Source organism: Ips typographus, linkage group LG2 (genome assembly GCF_016097725.1).
Source record: "Ips typographus isolate SLU linkage group LG2, UJ_Ityp_2.0, whole genome shotgun sequence".
Taxonomy (NCBI): domain Eukaryota; kingdom Metazoa; phylum Arthropoda; class Insecta; order Coleoptera; family Curculionidae; genus Ips; species Ips typographus.
Window position 1 is genome coordinate 9,472,412 of NC_138423.1, and position 19,816 is coordinate 9,492,227.

The 19,816-nt window shown below is 35.5% G+C and overlaps 3 protein-coding genes across 6 annotated transcripts; 1 reads left to right on the forward strand and 2 right to left on the reverse strand.

The window, feature by feature from the left end:
- Window positions 1-3,312: 3,312 nt before the first annotated feature.
- Window positions 3,313-8,838, reverse strand: LOC145724927 (uncharacterized). 4 transcript variants are annotated; one of them, XM_081973419.1, is made up of 10 exons: window positions 8,306-8,329; window positions 8,220-8,248; window positions 4,952-5,108; window positions 4,666-4,890; window positions 4,534-4,604; window positions 4,424-4,477; window positions 4,303-4,365; window positions 3,989-4,221; window positions 3,620-3,779; window positions 3,313-3,486 (listed from the first exon to the last, which is right to left on the reverse strand). In XM_081973419.1, the coding sequence occupies exons 6-10, from the start codon at window positions 4,461-4,463 to the stop codon at window positions 3,389-3,391; spliced, it is 594 nt and encodes a 197-aa protein (XP_081829545.1). In that variant the 5' UTR covers window positions 4,464-4,477; window positions 4,534-4,604; window positions 4,666-4,890; window positions 4,952-5,108; window positions 8,220-8,248; window positions 8,306-8,329; the 3' UTR covers window positions 3,313-3,388. The 4 variants fall into 4 exon arrangements, 2 of the variants coding, with proteins under 2 accessions (XP_081829545.1, XP_081829544.1); XM_081973418.1 differs by having other exon boundaries at window positions 8,216-8,838; XR_014177131.1 differs by lacking the exons at window positions 3,313-3,486; window positions 3,620-3,779; window positions 3,989-4,221; ... (1 more) ...; window positions 4,424-4,477; window positions 4,534-4,604 and having other exon boundaries at window positions 4,668-4,890; window positions 4,952-8,156; window positions 8,216-8,838.
- A 1,732-nt stretch (window positions 8,839-10,570) lies between these two features.
- On the forward strand, window positions 10,571-14,177 carry LOC145724444 (uncharacterized). The gene is made up of 2 exons (XM_081972717.1): window positions 10,571-11,004; window positions 13,612-14,177. Exons 1-2 carry the CDS (start codon window positions 10,712-10,714, stop codon window positions 13,868-13,870), a joined length of 552 nt encoding a protein of 183 aa, XP_081828843.1. The 5' UTR covers window positions 10,571-10,711; the 3' UTR covers window positions 13,871-14,177.
- Window positions 11,054-14,302, reverse strand: LOC145724445 (uncharacterized). Its single transcript, XM_081972718.1, has 2 exons — window positions 14,161-14,302; window positions 11,054-13,489 (listed from the first exon to the last, which is right to left on the reverse strand). The coding sequence occupies exons 1-2, from the start codon at window positions 14,186-14,188 to the stop codon at window positions 12,822-12,824; spliced, it is 696 nt and encodes a 231-aa protein (XP_081828844.1). The 5' UTR covers window positions 14,189-14,302; the 3' UTR covers window positions 11,054-12,821.
- Between the last annotated feature and the right edge of the window lie 5,514 nt (window positions 14,303-19,816).

Sequence of the window (19,816 nt, forward strand, 5' to 3'; positions counted from 1 at the left end):
CTGCAAACACAAAAAGCTATTTTAAATGGGCAGTTGACCAGATTTGATAAATATTTGTGTAATATAAACTTATCATCTTTAAATTTGTCAGAGTTAGCTACTCGCTTAGAAAAAAATGAAGATATTGTCACGTTTAGGGGGTAGCGTAGGAAGAGAAACAAGATCGTAGCTTAAGTATGTCGTCTTTATTTACTACTTGGTGTACAATGAACTAGGTCTTACCCCCAGACTAGGAGGGCCGCTAGCACCGCCGCTGGCGGGACGCGCATGGAACACTTTCCAAGAGGGGGTGTGTAGGTGCGTGGGTGTGGGGGTATGGGCGTAAGGCCTTCTGATGTGCCGCCAAGCGGTACCCGCTCGATACGAGCAGGGTGCCCCTATGTCCGACACGCCCAAAGGATTTACTTAAGGCCCTGCAAGCCCTCTTGAAGTGTCGCCAAGCGAAACCCGCTCGATACGAGCAGGGAGCCCCTATGACCGACACGCCCAAAGGACTTACTTCAGGTACTGATAGGTTCAAGAGTTCGGACGGTCACCTCTTGGTTGCGTAAGAACTCTCGTCTTTTCAGCCTAGACTTCCAAGAAGGTATCGAGCCGTCCGGACACTAGAAAGTTCGGACTGATGCTCGAAGACCGACCTAGAGACCAGTGATGTTCGATGGCTTGAGACGCTGATTAAATACCCACATCGTGACCCCAATTTGCCAGTCTTGCTGATTCAGACAGTGCACTAGGGGAGACCGGGGCCCGACTAGGTAACGGAACATAGTGCAATTTATGTTATTCGTGACAATATTTTAAGTAAATTTTAGGATTGTCAACTACAGTTAGAAATATTGGGTGAGGATGATGATCATGAGTTGGAGAGGGAACATTTTGAAAATTTTTATTACATGGTCATATCGAAAGCTCGCTCACTGTTGAATGGTCAACAGATTGGTCAAGTTAATAGTAATGAATCACAGTCTAAGCCTGTAACGAATGAACCATTGGTTAATATCAAACTTCCACCACTTAATTTACCTCATTTTGATGGAAGTTTTGATAAATGGTTGCAGTTTTATGATGCCTTCAATAGTATTATACATGTAAATACTAACTTATCACCAGCACAAAAGTTTTATTACTTACTTTCAAGTTTACAAGGTGAAGCAAGACAGTCTATTCAATCACTACAGGTAAGTGACAATAATTATTTTGTAGCTTGGGAATTGATATGTGATAGATATCGAAACTCCAGATTAATAATTAATAGTCATTTGAAAGCTCTTTTTGCTATTCCAGCATTAGTAAAAGAAAGCAAAGATAGTTTGCGCCAAATCATTAATGATTTACAAAAAAATATTCGTGCACTTGAAAACTTAGGTCAACCAGTGTGCTCATGGGATTCTATCATTCTTTTTCTCATGTCTTCAAAACTTGATGATAAAACCCGCAGAGAATGGGAGATATCACTTAGTGATAGTAAAGAATTGCCGTCTTATGATGATTTTATTAAGTTTTTATCGAAACGCAGTCAAGCATTGGAAATGATAGAATTTAAATCAAAAATAGGAAGTAATGAGAGCAATCATAGTAATAAAAAGTATAATGAACGTTCTTATTCTCATTTGTCAAATCAAGGAGCAAAGTTTTGTAACTTTTGTAAAGGTTCACACTTGATTTATTACTGTTATACATTTTTAAAGCTATCAATAAATGAGCGCATTAATGAAATAAGAAAGTTACAACTTTGCACCAAGTGTTTACGATCAGGCCATCCTAATAAGGATTGCAAATCAGAAGATTGTCGTAAATGTAAAAAGAATCATAATACATTACTCCATTTGGAAAAAACGAGTCATTCTGAATCATCATTGCCTGCTGATGTTGTTCAACAAACTAGTAATGATAATATGCATCAAGTTAATAATTTTCTTTGTTCAAATAATGATTCGCAGCAAATAATAAGTGCAAGTAGCTCAGATGTGACTTCTGATTCAGTGACAATATTGGCAGATCAGAGTTCGAATCCTTTTATTTTGCTTTCTACTGCTAATGTATTTATTAATGATGCAAATGGAAAACCTGTTTTATGTAGAGCACTTTTGGATTCAGGTAGTCAGTCAAATTATATGACTTATAATTTGCTTAAAAAATTGAATTTAGAAAAATCAGGTAAATATATAGTGGAATTAGCAAAAATAGCATACATATTGAGCATTCTTCTCGAGCAAAAGTCTTTTCTACTTACAACAACTTTCAGATTGAAACAAATTTCTTAATTTTAAATAAAATAACAGGTAATTTGCCAAATACATCTTTTAATAAGGAATTTTTAAATATACCTAACAACATTAATCTTGCAGACTCTAATTTCAATGTTCCTAATTCTATAGATATCCTGTTGGGTGCAGGAATATTTTGGTCTTTGTTGTGTGTAGGCCAAATTAGCCTTGGAAAAGGTATGCCAGTTCTCCAAAAATCACATTTTGGATGGATAATTTCAGGTTCTTTATGTCCTCTTAAATTTCAGACTACTTCTTGTCATTTGAATATCCCTAATAGCACTCAACGTCACAAAGACGTTTTATTTACGTCCGGTCCCGACTATTGCAACGTCTTAGAAACGTCCCTTATTGGAACGCCAAGGTTTTATGGACGTCTTTAAAACGTGCAAATGTCACAGCTTGAGTGATACCCTTGGACGTTTTTTCTGTACGTACTTCAGACGTCCTGCTGGTACGCACATCGGACGTCCTACGTCCGGACGTCGGATGTTTCTATACAGAGGGTGTCCCATTTAAAAGGATACACATGGTGTACATTTAGGATAGTTGGAAACTATTGGGCGTACAGATTGGTTAAATGGAAAAAAAATTGCGTACTAGTCTGTTTAAAAATAATCCGGGTAATAAATGTTTTAAATCGGTACTGATCCGTTAATGAAAAAAAAAAAATTCAATTTCATCAAGGGAACAGTATCAAATTAAAACAACAACAAGCAGACTAATATGCAAATTTTCGTCCCTTTAACCAACCTTATTATTGTAGCTCCAACTGTCCCCAAAAATCCTATACATACACGACATATGTAATAAACTCTTTTAAATGGGACACCTTATATACTTGACCTTTTTTTCGAAAGTATGCCTTCACATACATTATTAACTAGATCTAACCAAACTTAATTTATTTATATTTATTTGTATTATACCGGATAACGCTTGCTAACTTCTTATAATCAGAACAATACTTAATTTATTCTAGGATTAGATATAAAAGGAGGTATATTTTTTTATGTATTAAAATTATAAGTTGATACAAAAAAAATTCAGTCAAATATTTATTGAAAAAATAAATAACGAAACATTAGCATAATTAATATTGTTTCATTATTAAATATTTTTTATTTTTTGATTCGTTCGGGTGCCCTTTTTAAATATGTCTTAAAGGCGTCTTCAATCTTCTTTTCAGAGTGGTTTCCAATCACTTTGCATGTAGTAACTAGAAAAAAAGTAATGAGGTGTAGTTGAAATACTATATAGTGAAATGTTACCTAACTTCATAATTTCAAAATTAAAATATTGTGATGTGTTCACTACCTCAAACATAGATACATAATATTTATAATAATTACCTGTAATTAATTTAGCAATATTGAGTGATGAAAAATTCTTCTTTTGCTTTTTTCCCAGCCAACTATATTGCACTTGAATTTCATCAGCTACTAATTTTTTTAAAGCTCTTCTGACAAATTCCTCTTCCGATTCTCCCCCAACATGAGACAAAAGTGTCATCTGAAAAACACACAGACAAATAATAAAGCAAACGTCACATTCAAACGTTTCTATCTCAATAAATACAGATACATACATAAAATTGTTTTAATTTCAAAAACTAAAAACACTGCCTTACATTAGAGTATTTGCTTTACTGTTGCTCAGACCAACACATATCCCACATGTATATTTATCACAAAGCTTTCAAGTACAATAAAACAACTTACCGAATTTTCCATGTTCTGTACATCTCTTAAGAAGTCTTCGAATCTTTCAAGATCATTTTGATTGGTAATAGGCAAATTGAAGGAAAGCCAGCAGTTACTGATTTCCGAAGCCGAAGAGTTGGTGGTATGATTCTCAAGTAATCGTTTTTCTTTTAGATCTCTCAGTTCATTCTTTATATCTAGCAGCGTCATATCAATTATATTAACTTTACGTAAAATTTGCTTCAAGTATTCTGAAATAAGAAATTAATATTTGTCAACCAACAAATAATTTTTAATAAAAAAAGTTAGTATAAAGTAAATGCTCCTCTTACCCCTATCTTTCGCTGAGTCCACCTTGCATGTGTCAGTTTTTCTTTTATTACAATTTTGTGGTGCTACAAAAATTTTAAACGTTTATTTTAACTTTACAATATAACATTACCGTCAACTTACTTGTTTCATATTCTGTTTGCTCATGGTTTTGTGTTTGCATGTCATAGTATGGTTCTGTAAAAATAAAAATGTTAATACTATTAAAACATGTAATGAAAATAATTAATTACCAGAAACAACAGTAGACGAGTTATTAGGTGTTGCGCTTCTGGGCGAGCCAAGAAATTGAGCATTATTGCTACCTAAAGATTTTTTTTATTATGTTTGTAGTTTTAATAAACTGAGCTCTAAACTAATATGTCCCTTCAGTTGCAATTGAAAATGATGGGCATTCTTTTACAGAATACGAGATACAGAATTATTCCGGTTTTTTCTCTTAACAATAACTTCAGATGACTCATCGCTACTGTCACTTCCTGATGTAAATTGTAAAGTCGGCTTTCTCATCCTTTTTCTATCCGATTGGGAGTCCAGGTCTGATGTTTTCTCTGCCGCCATGCATTTCTTTCTTGCCCTATGATAATCATCTGCAAATTATTATCTATTATATATAGGATTCCTATAATAAATGTACTTTAAGAAACATACCAAAAGTTGCATTTCTAAAAATTGAAACCTCAAAGTTATCCCAGATGTCTTTTGATCCAATAGGTTCACAGTTTTTTATAGCTTTGGTAAGCCTAGATGGGTCGTACTTTGGCCAGGAACAAGTAGAAGATCCAATGAGCCAGCGTGTAGGAACAGCCTCAATAGAATTTTCAACAATAAATTTAACTATGGTCCATGAATTGGGTAACTCCATTACAAAAAATTATGTGGACACTAACCACAACACCAAGCTATAAACCGCTACAAACTAAGCACATACACAAAAACCAGTGATATTAATATACATACAAAATATTACTAAACTCTTACCATTAAAAGTGAAAAGTGTTAAATCCTAGGTTAATACTTACTACTATTATAAAGGGGACAAGAGGAGTAATCAATTTTAGAATAGTTATAGTATAGGTAGTAATTATTAAGATATTTATATCACATTTGAAAAAAAGTTTTAAACAAAAACTGAATCCAATTTCTTGACAATAAATAGAAAGGGCATTTTATACAAAATTCCATTTGAGCACCCTCTGCTTAAACACTGTAATTAGATTCAATGATGGCTGTCTTTTGCTTAGATCGAAAAACACTTACAAATGTTAAACATACATTTTATATAACTTAAAAGTGCCAAGTTTCAATTCTCTTTATTTTAAAATCCACTACATTTTTGGTCTTCTTTTTAGAAGTATATCAATCTATCTATCCAAGAATGTTGCTCAAATAAAAAAAATTTATCAAAAATATTTTACCATCTTCTTAATTCTTAAGAAAAACTGAAAAAAACAAAACTTGAAATAACCAGTTATCAAAAAAATTGATAAATGTTTTGTATTATTTTTATTATTTACAAATTTTATACATTGCAATGTATGAGAGGAAAAATTACAAGATTTCTTCCATCAAAAACTTTTACACATTTAGAATCAACATCTTGAAGGGGAAAAGTAGATAGTACTGTTGCCTCATCAACAATATGTATGTTAAGTTGCGAAGATTTGCATGGACTCTCAAACCAGTTTTTCATTTTTTTGTAAGAATATCCTATTAAAACAGGTTCATTATTTCTAAAAGCAATATTTTGAATTGAAATTATTGTACCATTATTTAACAAGCAGCAATTATTAGGTTCTTTTAATGTAAGTTTAAAGTTTTTAAAAATGGCTTCTTTATATTGAGGGTATGTTGTATTTTCTATTAATGGTCCGTTTTCATGAACTTTCTCTAATTTAGGTAAGTCATTGTTGTTTTTTAAGCTTTTAAATGTTTGACAAGCATTTATTTCATTTATTCTTTTTACTATTTGTGATAGAGGTTTGTCACCTTTTCGTAAATAATTCTTAATTGTTTGTAACTTATTTTCGAAAGGAAAGGCACTGAAAGTATCTAAGGGACCTAAATATTGTACATCCTTAGATATATGTAACAAATTATGAATGTTGTGGGACATGTTATGTGAACCATAAAGAGATTTAAAACTGTCAACAAAGTATTCTAAAAGAGATTGCGCAATATGTATGTGTGCCTTGAATTTATCAGTAGACAGAATAATACAAGCTGTACAGAGGGCTAAAAAATTTTTATATTGAAATGATGTTAAAACTGAATTTAAAATTACGGGACCAGTATAAAATAAAAACTGTCTATATTCAGTTGCTTTCCACCGTTTTAGTTCAAGAAGTGACCTTGGTTTTCTATTAAATTCGCAAGGCGTGTATGACTGTTGGGATAGCAAAAAGTCACTAATTTTAGTTATATCTGATTTCGACAACTTAGAACCAGATTTAAAATCAAAACACCATAAATATAACAGTTTTCGCATTACACCCAAACAAATCAGATGCATATAATCTAAAACCACATTTTGAACCATATCAAATTGTGGTAATTGCTCCAAAACACTTACTCCTAGATGATGTTTAGCATTAACTTGTTGTCTAAATTCCATGTCAGACCTCTCAGAGCAAAGATTTGCATCGGGAAAGCAAATTCTATTATTTCGATACTCTCCTTTAACAAAACACTTTGAACAGCTGTAATAACCTGTATGCCCTGTAGTATATAAGACAAAACTTTTAGCAGGTGCATCACAAATTAATGCTCGTATAATAAGTTTATACTGAACACCCTTGAAAATATAGCCCCTATCAATTAATATAACACATTCATCAACAAATTCTCTGAGTAAATCATTTGAATTATTTGGTTTTTGATAGCCATGGTATATACCAATAATTCCAACCAGTTTAGGAAACTTAAAGAAATTAAATAATATGGGGTATAACTGGCTACCAGAGCTTTTGGAAATAGGTATTCCATCAATATTAATGCAAAGTTCTATGGTATTATTTGTAATAAAATCAATAATATCAGTTTTTTCAAAAAATCTGTTGAGTTCTGTTTCCAAACTGAAATGATAATACTTGCCAGGCTCTACAGTTTTTAGCACGATATCTCTTGGAGACTTAAGTAAAGTACGAGAGTCATTTGGTAGAGTAGATAAGGCAGGTACAGATTTCAATATTTTAAGCAGAGAATTAAGTGCATTCTGGGGAATTTTATGATTTGTGGCCCAACTAGCTAACTGAGAATTTATGTTAGTTCCCTCATCAAAATCTTTTTTTTTGAAGATGAAAGACACTCCAGTGAACACTCAAAAACAGATTCATCAGAAGAAGAATTTATATTGTTAGATTGATCAGAGTTTTCTTCTGAGTTTTCAGACACAAAAGGTGGATTATTTTTATATAACACATTTTCTGACAATAATTTACTTGTTGAAGCAAAATTTGTAACATTCTCAGAGATATCTAAATTTAAAACTTCTTTAGTACTGTCCTGTATATTACTATTACTACTGAAACTGGTAGGACAACTAGTTAAATCCTCTGATGAGTCTGATGAGTTTAACTGGTCTGAAAATGTATTTAGTTCTGTATTTGCCCATCTATATTGTTGTCGTTTGGAAATTTTTCTTTTTTTAAACATGTTTCTGTATATCCCCAGGAATTAACACTATTTACAAACTAAGGTTAGATTGTTTAGTACTTTAGTAGATTTAGTACAGAATACAGCTACATAAGCTCAAAATTAGTTTAAACTTTATATTGTTAAATGTAAATCTAACTTCCTAGTACCTAATCCCTAATCTTAAATACTATTTTAAAACTTTGCAACACACCATGCACACCTACAGAAACCAAAAACCATGAATAAAAAAGTAACCATCACCACTACGGACATATTTACCTACTTTATTTAGTGTTCTACTTCACTTGGTCACTAAAACAATACCACAATATCAAACTCACAAGTTTGGACTTGATCACATCAACTCACACCAAACCGACGCCACACGATCACGCCACCTATAACACCTACACTTCCTACACCCCGCTGACCCCGCACAGTGTACTACTTTTTGGTGGCAGTTTTTTATGTTAACTGCGCTGTTGCCATTACTTACACAAATTTGATACACACTTTGTATCAAAAGATTAATAGTAATTATATTCTAGGTTTTTGGCTAATGCTAATTAAAAACCAGCCCTGCCAAAACCTTTATGTGGTATGATATTTCTTCACGCAATAGAATAAAAAAAAACAAAGTTAAAAAGCAAACTTAGAAAGCAGGTAAAAATATGTTAGCAAATAAATTTGGCAACATCGATAATCAGTTGTAAAACAAGATTCGTAGGTGGCGCTTTACACATTTTAAAGTCCAGAAACGGACGTTATTAAAACGTCCGCTTTACGACGGTACTGGTTACAATCAATTGTGGACGTTTTTGAAACGTCCATTTTTAGTCTAGGACGTTCCGATCTTATTCGTACTTTAAACGAACGTTTAAAAAACGTTATGTGCTATTAGGGATATTGAGCATATAAAAATTCAAGAACAACTTGAAAAATTTTGAAAAGTGGAGGAGTGTCTTCCTGTGTCAAAGTTTTCCAATGAAGAGTTGGAATGTGAACGTTTCTTTGTTGATACAACTAAACGAGATAAATTTGGCAACTTTATTGTCAGTCTTCCAACTCGAGAGAACATTCAAGATTTAGGCCAGTCTAAAGATTTTGCCTTTAAACGATTGATTGGCATTGAAAAGCGACTTTCAAATAACGAAAATCTTAGAAGGCATTATCATGATTTCATGCAGGAATACATTGATATGGGGGTCACATGTCCTTAGTTGAATCAGATGAAGATGAGGCAAGTTCTTCTCGAATTTGTTATTTACCTCATCATCCCGTTTTGAAAGTTTCTAGTTTAACAACAAAGTGTCGTGTGGTTTTTGATGCTTCGGCGAAAACTACCTCAAATTTGTCTCTTAATGATGTGATAAAAGTGGGACCCAAAATTCAGGATGATTTATTTTCAATTATTGTACGATTTCGTTGTCACAATTTTGTTTTTATCGGTGATATTGAAAAAATGTATCGTATGGTGCAAGTTCACCAGCCTGACCGTGATCTACAACGAATTCTTTGGAGATTTGATATTAATGACGAGGTTGGGTCGTATAGGCTTAACACTGTGACTTACGGAACAGGTCCGGCGTCGTTTTTGGCCGTTAGATGTTTGCATGAAGTGGCTTACGAAAACATGGAAAAATATCCAGAAGAGTGTCATATTATATTAAAAGACTTTTATGTTGACGATTTGATTAGTGGCGCAGCCACGATTGAAGAAGCATTCAAATTAAGAAATAACATTTCTAATTTATTGGCTAAGTCTGGATTTTTACTCCGTAAATGGGCATCTAATAATAAAAATATTTTGAAATCTGAAACCAGCCAACTTAACACCTCACATTATTCCATATCTGATGACAAAGATATTAAGGCCTTAGGCGTTTTTTGGAGTCCCTCTGATGATACTTTAAAATATTCCACTAACTTTAATACAAATTTAAAGGGACGAATAACGAAACGATTCATATTGTCAATAATATCACAGATATTTGATCCGCTTGGGTTATTAGCTCCGGTAAATATGCGAGCTAAACTAATTTTACAAAAACTATGGAGGGAAAAGATTGATTGGGATCAAACTGTTCCACAAGATTTGTTTTCGGCTTTTACACATTTTTATAATCAAATTTTGGATATCAACGATATAATAGTCCCAAGACATGTTTCAATGGTAAATGCCAAAACCTTAACCATACACGGGTTCTGTGACGCTTCTATTACAGCATATGGTGCCTGTTTATACGTGGTCTCACATGGTCCAGAAAGTGTGCATTCTTCTCAACTTTTATGCGCCAAATCGCGTATCGCTCCATTGAAAACATTAACTTTGCCTCGTCTTGAACTCTCTGGTGCACTCTTGCTGTCAAACTTATTTGAAAAGGTCCGGGATTCTTTGAGTGTGCCTGTAATCGAAACATATTTGTGGACAGATTCCACAATTGTTTTGTCTTGGTTGGCCATGGAGCCTAGTGATTTAAAAACATTCGTGTCAAATCGCGTTTCTTCTATTCAGTCTCTAACCAGTAGTTGTCACTGGAAACATGTTCCTTCGCAGGATAACCCTGCGGATTTAATTTCTCGTGGTCTAAGGGCGTTTGTCCACCGCCGCCGTCACCGGGACGTCACCGATAAACGATTTATTCTGGCCCAACGTGACGTCCCGATGATGACAATCGTTTGTCCACCGGAACCGAACTCGGCGCTCGTCAGGTTCAGTATGATCTTGCTGTTATCCAGAGTAGGCGCAATTTTGTGAAAATAAAGCGAAGGAGGATGGCTAAGTTAAACCGGAGGCAACTTATGCTTCTCCTTTTGTACGTTCGAAGGCGTAGGCGACGCAAGACATTCTGGATTCATCCTTTAATACGTGAACGATACATCACAGAGTCGTTTTATGTACTTCACGACAAGTTGCGGCAGGATGATAAGAAGTTGTTTATCTACTATAGGATGTCCACGAGTACGTTCGATTTCATTCTCTATCACATAAAAGATGCCATCACACTCCAAAACACAAACTACAGGGCATGCATACCACCAACTGAAATGTTGGCTGTAACTTTAAGGTAAGTACTGCAATATCGCAATTAGAAGACGCATGTCAAATTTCACTTTTCACGTTTTGACAGATTCTCACCCAATCAATTAGCACTAATGGTGATTGGCTGAAGTCCTGTCAACTTTGGCAAGCGTCTTGTAATTGAGGTGGCGTGTAGTAAGTAAATACTTTATGTATTTTTTGTTTTAATAGAGATAGGTATATGTAGTAAGAAAAGTAGTCAAACATACTAATAATAAGATGAATTTATTCACCTACAGTTCATATAAATCTTGAGAAAATAATTCAGCGACAGACTGTATTGTATATATGTATACAGGGTAATTCAAATTCGACCCTCACCATTGGGATCTCGGAAACTATAGGAGATACGAGAAAGTTTAAATTGGGGCAAAGTTGCGCAATGTAAAGCTCAACCAAATGCAGTTTTAAAAATTTCGATTTTCCGAAGATATCCGAAAAAAACTGAAAATTTGATTTCTTGTTTTTATTTATTTCTAATCTTATTTCAAGAGATATTCCAAAACTAAAAGCACCTTTTCATTGCCACTTTTTATCAGCTATTCGATGATGGATTCAAATTTGCCACACGACGTTTCGTTTTTTGGCAGCCATCATCAACTTTCTTTTTTCTTATGGGCGCCATATTGGATTTTTAGCCCACCAAATAGTACGTTTTATTCTGATTTTAGTGATGTATAATAACTTATGATTTGCTTCATAAATAACAAAATAATTCAATAAAAACTATTTTTACTTTAGTTATTGGCTTTGAGTTAATGGGCCGTTTCATAAAATGTCATTATTTGACAGTACTTGTCAAACACGATAATTCCTTAGATTTTATTTTAGATTTAGATTTTACCTTAGTTAGCTTTGAGTTAATGAGACGTTTTATGAAGATTACTTGGTAGTACTTGTCACACGCAATTGGCCTGAACATACTTAGTCACAAAGGTGTACACGTGACTTAAACCGGTTTATTCACTCGAAGAGCTTAGGCCACTCGCTACGCTTGTGGACCTAGTTGTTCTTTTCGTGAATAAAAAATGGTTTAAGTCACTTGCTGCAAAGTAACTATTAAATCACTCTGAATGACATCCGCCTATTTACAGATGTAAACAAACAAACATCAATGTTACATCTACGCGGCGCGGTGCAAATTTAATAGAACTGTAATTTTAGTTTTTTTTTTAATATAAGAAGTCGAAATTTAATAAAATACTGTATAAGACACGTGACTTATACCGGTTTATTCACTCGAATAAATATGAATGAATAAAAAATGGTTTGTCACTTCCAAAATAAATAACTATAAACTTGCACTTAACATTATAAAAAATTGAAATTTGCTTTTTTAACTATGATTGACGCTCTAATGATCGTCCGAATTATCGTGTTTGACAAGTACTGTCAAACAATGACATTTTTTAAAAGGGCCCATTAACTCAAAGCCAATAACTAAAGTAAAAATAGTTTTTATTGAATTATTTTGTTATTTATGAAGCAAATCATAAGTTATTATACATCACTAAAATCAGAATAAAACGTACTATTTGGTGGGCTAAAAATCCAATATGGCGCCTATAAGAACAAAGAAAGTTGATGATGACTGACAGAAAACGAAACGTCGTGTGGCAAATTTGAATCCATCATCGAATAGCTAGGAAAAAGTGGCAATGAAAAGATGCTTTTAGTTTTGGGATACCTCTTCAAATAAGGTTAGAAATAAATAAAAACAAAAAATCAAATTTTCAGTTTTTTTCGGATATCTTCGGAAGTACTCGGAAAATCAAAATTTTTAAAACAGCATTTGGTTGAGCTTTATATTGCGCAACTTTGCCCCAATTTAAACTTTCTCGTAACTCTTATGGTTTCTGAGATCCCAATGGTGAGGGTCGAATTTGAATTACCCTGTATACAACCAGTGGGGAATCTTGCTGGGATGACAACTGAGGGGTTTCTTGCTGGGTTGCTGGTTGAGGTAAAAGTTGTTGATTTTCCTCCTGGGGTGAAAAAGGGACTCTCTCTAGGTGACGTAATATGAGAATTGCTCAATGACGTTGAAAGCCTGCGGTTTTTGAAACTGCGAAGCAATTGCATAACTTCGATTCTAAATTCAAACTTATCATCGTCGTTCAATTTTTTTACTGTTGGCAAGAGAGACATCATAAATGCACGGTCATCGTCAACTAAGTCAGATTCAGCAGGTGTTGCTTGTATAGCCTTTAGTATTTCTGCATCGACCGTATTGAGCCGCTTTGTTCCCGTTCGCTTCTTGGATTCCTGCGTGGATTTAGATGTGGATGGAAATGATTGGTCAAGGTGACTTGTTATGCTTGAATCAGTTTCATCGTGTGTTACAGTCTTGAGTAGAAATTGTAGGTTATCACTGTAAACATATTTTTTTTTTGCGGCTTGTCCAGACTTTGTTTTGAGCGACTTTATAAATGTGTCTCTAATGTTACTCCATTTGCTCATCACAGCATTTGCTGAAATAAAAATCAAAATTGTCAAATTATATCAATATCAATCAATATAATCAATATCAATATATCCAATTTCAATTTAACGTAGGTATAATAAAGTTTAAAAGCAACAACTTTTTTTACAGATATCTTGCAAGTGGAAATACCTTCACCGATATGTCATACAGCTTTCAACTGGGTATCAAGACGGTAAACAGAATAGTGGCACAAGTATGTCACCAAATATGGACTATTTTAAGTGGTGAATTCTTGGCAGCACCTACTACTGAGCGATGGTTACAAATAGGGAAAGGATTTAAAAAAGAGCTAATTTTCCAAACTGCATCGGCTGCGTCGATGGAAAACACATATGAATTGAAAAATTTTCCAAATCTGGCACAATGAACTTTAATTATAAAGTCTAAGCAAATCTATAGTAAAGACATGCGTCGTTTTGCATAACATTGTGCGTGAAAAAGATGGCTACAGAAATGAAGATGTTCATGCCTATTGGGCACGACGGGTTGACTAACGTGCCAAGGACAGGAAATGTACCACACGGAGGACGTACCGCTAATGACATTAGAAATAATTTTGCTGATTACTTTGTAAGCCCAGAAGGTTTTTTACCTTGGCAGATGAATAAAATGTAAACTTGTAATTAGTTAAACACAATAAAATTAACGTATACTTACTAATTTCCTCTTTGGTTTTCTGGTCCATATCCTCAAAGTCTGGCTCCAGAAAGACACAAACATCGTGCCATGCATTTTTTTCTCAAAATTTTGTCTTTCGACACGTCCTTGGTCTTATCCCAAAAACATACTTTGCTTTCTGTAACATCTATTAATGAATAGATATCGTATTTAAATTTTTTGGCCATTTTTACTACGATATGATATGCAAAATGGTGTAATATGTAAACAAAACAAACCGGGCTAGTCTTCGCGAAATATATAGAATTGCAAGCGATTTTTCAAAGGTAGATATTGTCAAAGATTTTTTAGTTGGCAATGGAAATCAATGGCATTTCATTCCTCCGCGATCTCCACATTTTGGTGGGTTATGGGAGGCTTGCGTAAAATCCTGTAAGTTTCATTTAAAGCGTATTGTTGGGAATGCCCATATAACGTTCGAGTAGTTATATACTGTATTGGTTCAGATTGAAGCCATTCAGAATTCCCGACCTTTAATTCCGTTGTCCTCTGATCCCAATGACTTGGAACCCTTAACCCCAGCCCATTTCCTCATCGGACGTTTGCTTACTGGTTTACCACAACGTTATTTGGAAGATACACCGACCAACCGACTTCGTCATTATGAAAGGATGCAGCAACTTGCACAGCACTACTGGAGAAGATGGCATGAAGAATATTTGAACACGCTCCAAACGCGGCTGAAATGGAAACGGCCTGGTGTAGCTCTGAAGCCAGGAATGATGGTCCTCGTAAAGGATGAGCAGCTTCCTCCATTTGAATGGCCACTTGGCAGGATTATTGAAGTCCATCCTGGACCTGATCAAGCAGTTCGAGTGGTAACGGTGAAAACTGCGAGGGAAATTGTCAAGCGAAGCTTCTCGAAGATTTGTCCTTTGCCCGAAGATGAAGGGTTGAAATTCGTCCACGAAGTTTCAAGGGGGGCGGCATGTTCAGTCGCGAAAGAAGAGGAGAAGAAAAGGGTGACCGCCGAAGAGCGAGTGGACGTGAACTTAACCAAACAAAAGTGACATTGTTTTTTGAAGTGTGTTTTTTCGACAGATTCTTGTCGGGGAGATATATTTTGTCTAAAAGCATGTGGTTTGACCATTGTTGGTGTGTTGAATAAAATAATTATAAAAAGATATACAGTCCACTTTTATTTAACAACAACTAAAAAGAAGAGAGAAAATACTGGGTCCAGCCTTTGGATTCAACAGATACTGATGAGGACACTGATACTGATACCATTATTGAAATAAGTGACGATGAAAGTGACGTTTCGACGTATGAAACCGGCTTAGATACTAGTCAGGAAGATTGGGAAGCCACCCCAGTCAATGTAGGCCGAACAAGAACTAGAGACATACAGCCACCTTGGCGGCTGAGATATAATCACTAATATTAAAAATTCTATGAACAGGTTCCAGTTGCCCGAACAAGGCGAGCGCGAGTTCTTAGGCCAATCGCTAGCCGACCCTACCCAATGTTTGGAGGCAGACCTTTTGCCTGGAAGCCAAACGGGGGTACGCATACGACGGGCCCAAACCAGCCAGGAACATCCCGAGAGTGACCGGTCGGTAATTAAAGTAGGTACGTTGGTTTATTCTGAATTTTTTTTTTTAATTTTTTGTTTAGTAGTGTAGGATATGATGTATACGTGCATAGTAGACTTAAAAATATTTTATTGTGACTGGCACGCGTAAGCGATTGTTGTTAGACCTTCTGGACTGATTTGCTATTTCGACAAGGTTTTCATACATTGCCTTAGGTCAAGTGCGATGTGAATGACTCGGATTTACGCTGAACATATGATTCGGAGTAATTCAATTGTTGCACTGTTACAATAGCAAATATATTTTATATTTGCTTTGTCCTACAGGGATGGGTGGATGTGATGCCCCGGGAAAATATTAGCAATTTTCCTTTTGTTTATTTTTAAAGTCAAAATTGAAATCAAAATTAAATTAGTACTTACGGAATTAGTTTGAGGCACATCTGAACACTACTAGACACAACGCTTAAATGAAAGACTAGTTTGAAAGAAAAATCTGACTTCAAATCCTAAGCCAAACCTCTAAGAGATTTAATTGGCCAGCGTCGTTAATCCAGAAGCGGGATATATTTCTATTAGTAGGTGTTTATAATGAGAGAAATTTTTCTAAGTCATACTGTCGCCACAAATTCTCACCTTTTTGACCCCAAGCAAAAAATGATTTATTGCCTGCGGCTGCAGGAAAAAAATTAGTATTATTTATTGCACCCGGCGACATGTTTTTGAAATTCCACCTTTTGACCTGACGCATTCCTGCTCCCAGAATGATGTAAATTTCGTAGTATAAATATTTCACAATTTTGCCAGTCAGTCAGAATCGGGCAGTCAGAACTGAAACCTAGCTGAACCGTACCTAGCTGAGTAATTATCTATGTTTTTGGAATCTGAATAAATGTTTGAACCAAGATTGGTGGTTGTATCATTTAGGGTATAGCGCTTGCCCCTCGAACCCCAAAAATAAGCTTGTAAGACCCAAAATTGGATGAAGGCATTTTTGGGCAATTACAGTTTGAATTTGCGGGGTTTCGACTTGAGCACTTACGACAGTTTTTTCGAAAGGGCTTTCCTCGTCCTCACTACTTGTTAAACTGGCAATAGGAGCTGTTTTGTCAACTTCTGGGGCACCTGCAGATACCGATGCCTGTGCAGAAACACAAGGGGAACTGACCGTTGAGCTATGATGCACGGGTTTAAACTCTCTTAATTCTTTCAAGACTTTTTCGGGGTTTTTCTTTGTCCGATACACTTGAGCTCTACTGCGAGTTCGTACTCGTGATTTGTCACTTGGTTCACTCATGGAAAATTAATACGAAATGTTTGGCAGTATTTTTCATTATTTCGACTTTTCAAGTTCTCGGACAAAATGTAAAAGATTATCTTAAACAGTTTGGATTATTCCTAGCAATTTCTTTGCGTATTTGCTTATTCATCAAACTAATAATCTTCTTAATGCTAAAATACACAAGCATTAATACCCCCATGCACAAAAAAAATAATAATTTAAATTTCCTTAGCTGCCATGAATGATCCCTTCTTGAGACGCTCGATTAGAAATTCCTCCGCTATTACCCGCTTGAGAATAATAATTTCTTCTTCATTTGATGAAGAACCCCCCATTTTAAATAGAACGATTTTTTAAAAAACAAGCATTATGATTTTCCATCCTGAAACGTAGGCACCACCACCATATGTCACGACTAGCGTGACGTGTTGAATTTAATTCAACTTATTTGCCTGGGATCTCGTTTCAGCGTGAAAATAAAACACAGTTAAAATCTACCATCAAATTCTATTAAATAAGTACCGTAACCTAACAACTCCTAACTTACTAACTAATAAAAAACCCGGTTCCTAATACAACGAAAACGTTGCTAACTTCCAATAAGATCATAATCAAACAGGCGTAATCAATACACAACATAAAGTACAATAATCATACCTACACCTCTATGAAGACAGGATCTTGGAGAAAGGCTTGTCACTTGAGCGCGTTCACGAATAACTTTACTTGAGAGTTACGGACATGTCTAATAGACATTTGCGGTTCGGTTTCCGACGTGGTGCACAGCAAAACTGGACTGACCGGAATAAACCCTCTCTAGGGTACAACTCCTTCTTATAGCATTCAAAACACTGGTTCCACCAATGAAAAACTCCCAGATCTGGTCTCCTCTAGCCGACAACTCGTGTCGACCTTTCGACCCTCGGTACTTGGAAATATTCCGCATATTTTGCAACCCAGCGTCCGGTCACACTCCGGTGCATAGTTTAGCTATTGCATCATAAGTGCAGTTGCACTCTGACCGCATTCCACAATTTAATGTTTCCGATCAAGTAATATAAATTCCAGATTTTTTAATGTTTCCGTTCAAGTGAAATAAATTTGATTTATTTCCTTCGTGACAATATGCCTGAATCGCATCTTCAATCCAACGCCATGAATTTTGACGTTGACGAATTTATAAAAATTCTAGGCAACCTCATTTAGAACGAATTTACCTATGAAAATGAAGACGCAGGGTAATAAACTACCAACGCAGTTTAGTATCTGAAATCGGTCGAGTATTCGATTCTCTTAATTTCTAGCTCCAATTACTGTTTTCTAGTACTTAATGCAGTATCTATGGACATTAGGATTAGATTGGGATGATGCTCCCCCCCACTGATCTATGTCAAAAGTGGGAAGCTTACAAATCTGAGTACTGAAGTTACTGACTCAACTCAAAATTTCTCGAATCATAACAAACTTTAATTTAAATGTTGAAATACATGGGTTTGCTGACGCTTCTATTAAAGCTTATGCAGCCGTAATTTAATTTATAATTTTGAATCCAGATAACAGTTATTCCACCCGCTTTATTATTGCAAAAGATAAAATTGCCCACTTCGTCAAATCTCTTTACCTCGCCTAGAATTAAATGCCGCTGTATTATTGTAAGACTTAATAGCTTATGTGTTAGACGTATTTCATAATAAATTGCATATTTCAAGAGTTGTAGCATGTTCAGACTCGTCTATCGCACTAACCTGGATAAAGACTCCTCTATATAAATGGAAAACTTTCATAAGCAACCGCGTAGCTCACATTCAGGAAAAAGTTGCTCCAGCTAACTGGAAACATATTATTAAATCGGAATTCAACCCAGCCGACACTGCCAGCAGATGGCTTACTTCCCTGAGATCTGATTCAAAACGAACTCTGGTGGTACGGACCTGATTTCCTTCAAGCGTGTGAGCAATTCTGGTCTAAAAGCAGTGTTGAACTGTCGACAAATGAAGCAGGGGTGATTGAGGCGGAAGACACTTCAAACTGCACTTCAGTCACTGGGGCTTGATCCAGCAGACAATGTAAACACTGCCAACTTTACTGGAGCAGGCCAAACACCGGCATCTCTATTGTCGCATACTATCAAGCGAGAGTATGTCATACTAGGAGTTCACAGCTTAAATTACAAACTACAGTAGCATTCGTCAGCACTTATAAAGCTGATGAGGCTTCATATAAAATTGAAGCTGAACCTACTAAGATCACACTGTCTGTAAAGCTTGTTAGCTATTATCGTCCTTAACAAGCTTAATGAGATATCAATGTCGATGGTACCACAAGTCGCATTATTGAGCCCATTGGCTGGCTCAGTGTTTTCAAAGGATGACATTCCAAAGATAGCGCAGGCATTGGGGGCGACATCCACTAGGATAGTGCAGGTTATCAATGCAAGTTCACAGAGTGGTGGACACTACCTTAAAGACAGCAAATTACACATTGCAATAGTAGCAGCAATAGTGGCCACTCGAGGTGTAAAGGACAAAAAAATGAAAGATTCCATAATTGGCAAGACTATCAAACAATACCTGAATGCCAAGAAAGAGTTCAAGATGAGACATTTCGAGGTCTATGCAGAATTTGGGCACGTTGGTGTGCCTAGCAATTTGTCACCAGACAACTTGCTTAAGATGTTTGATGACATTCAGAAAATGACACCAATCCAGGCAGCAATAGCTGCTAGTGCTACCAGGCAGAATATTCAGGTATTACCAGCACCAGCTCCAGCACCGGTAGTACAACCACCAGCTTCAGGAGCAGCAGGCACATCGGCAGGG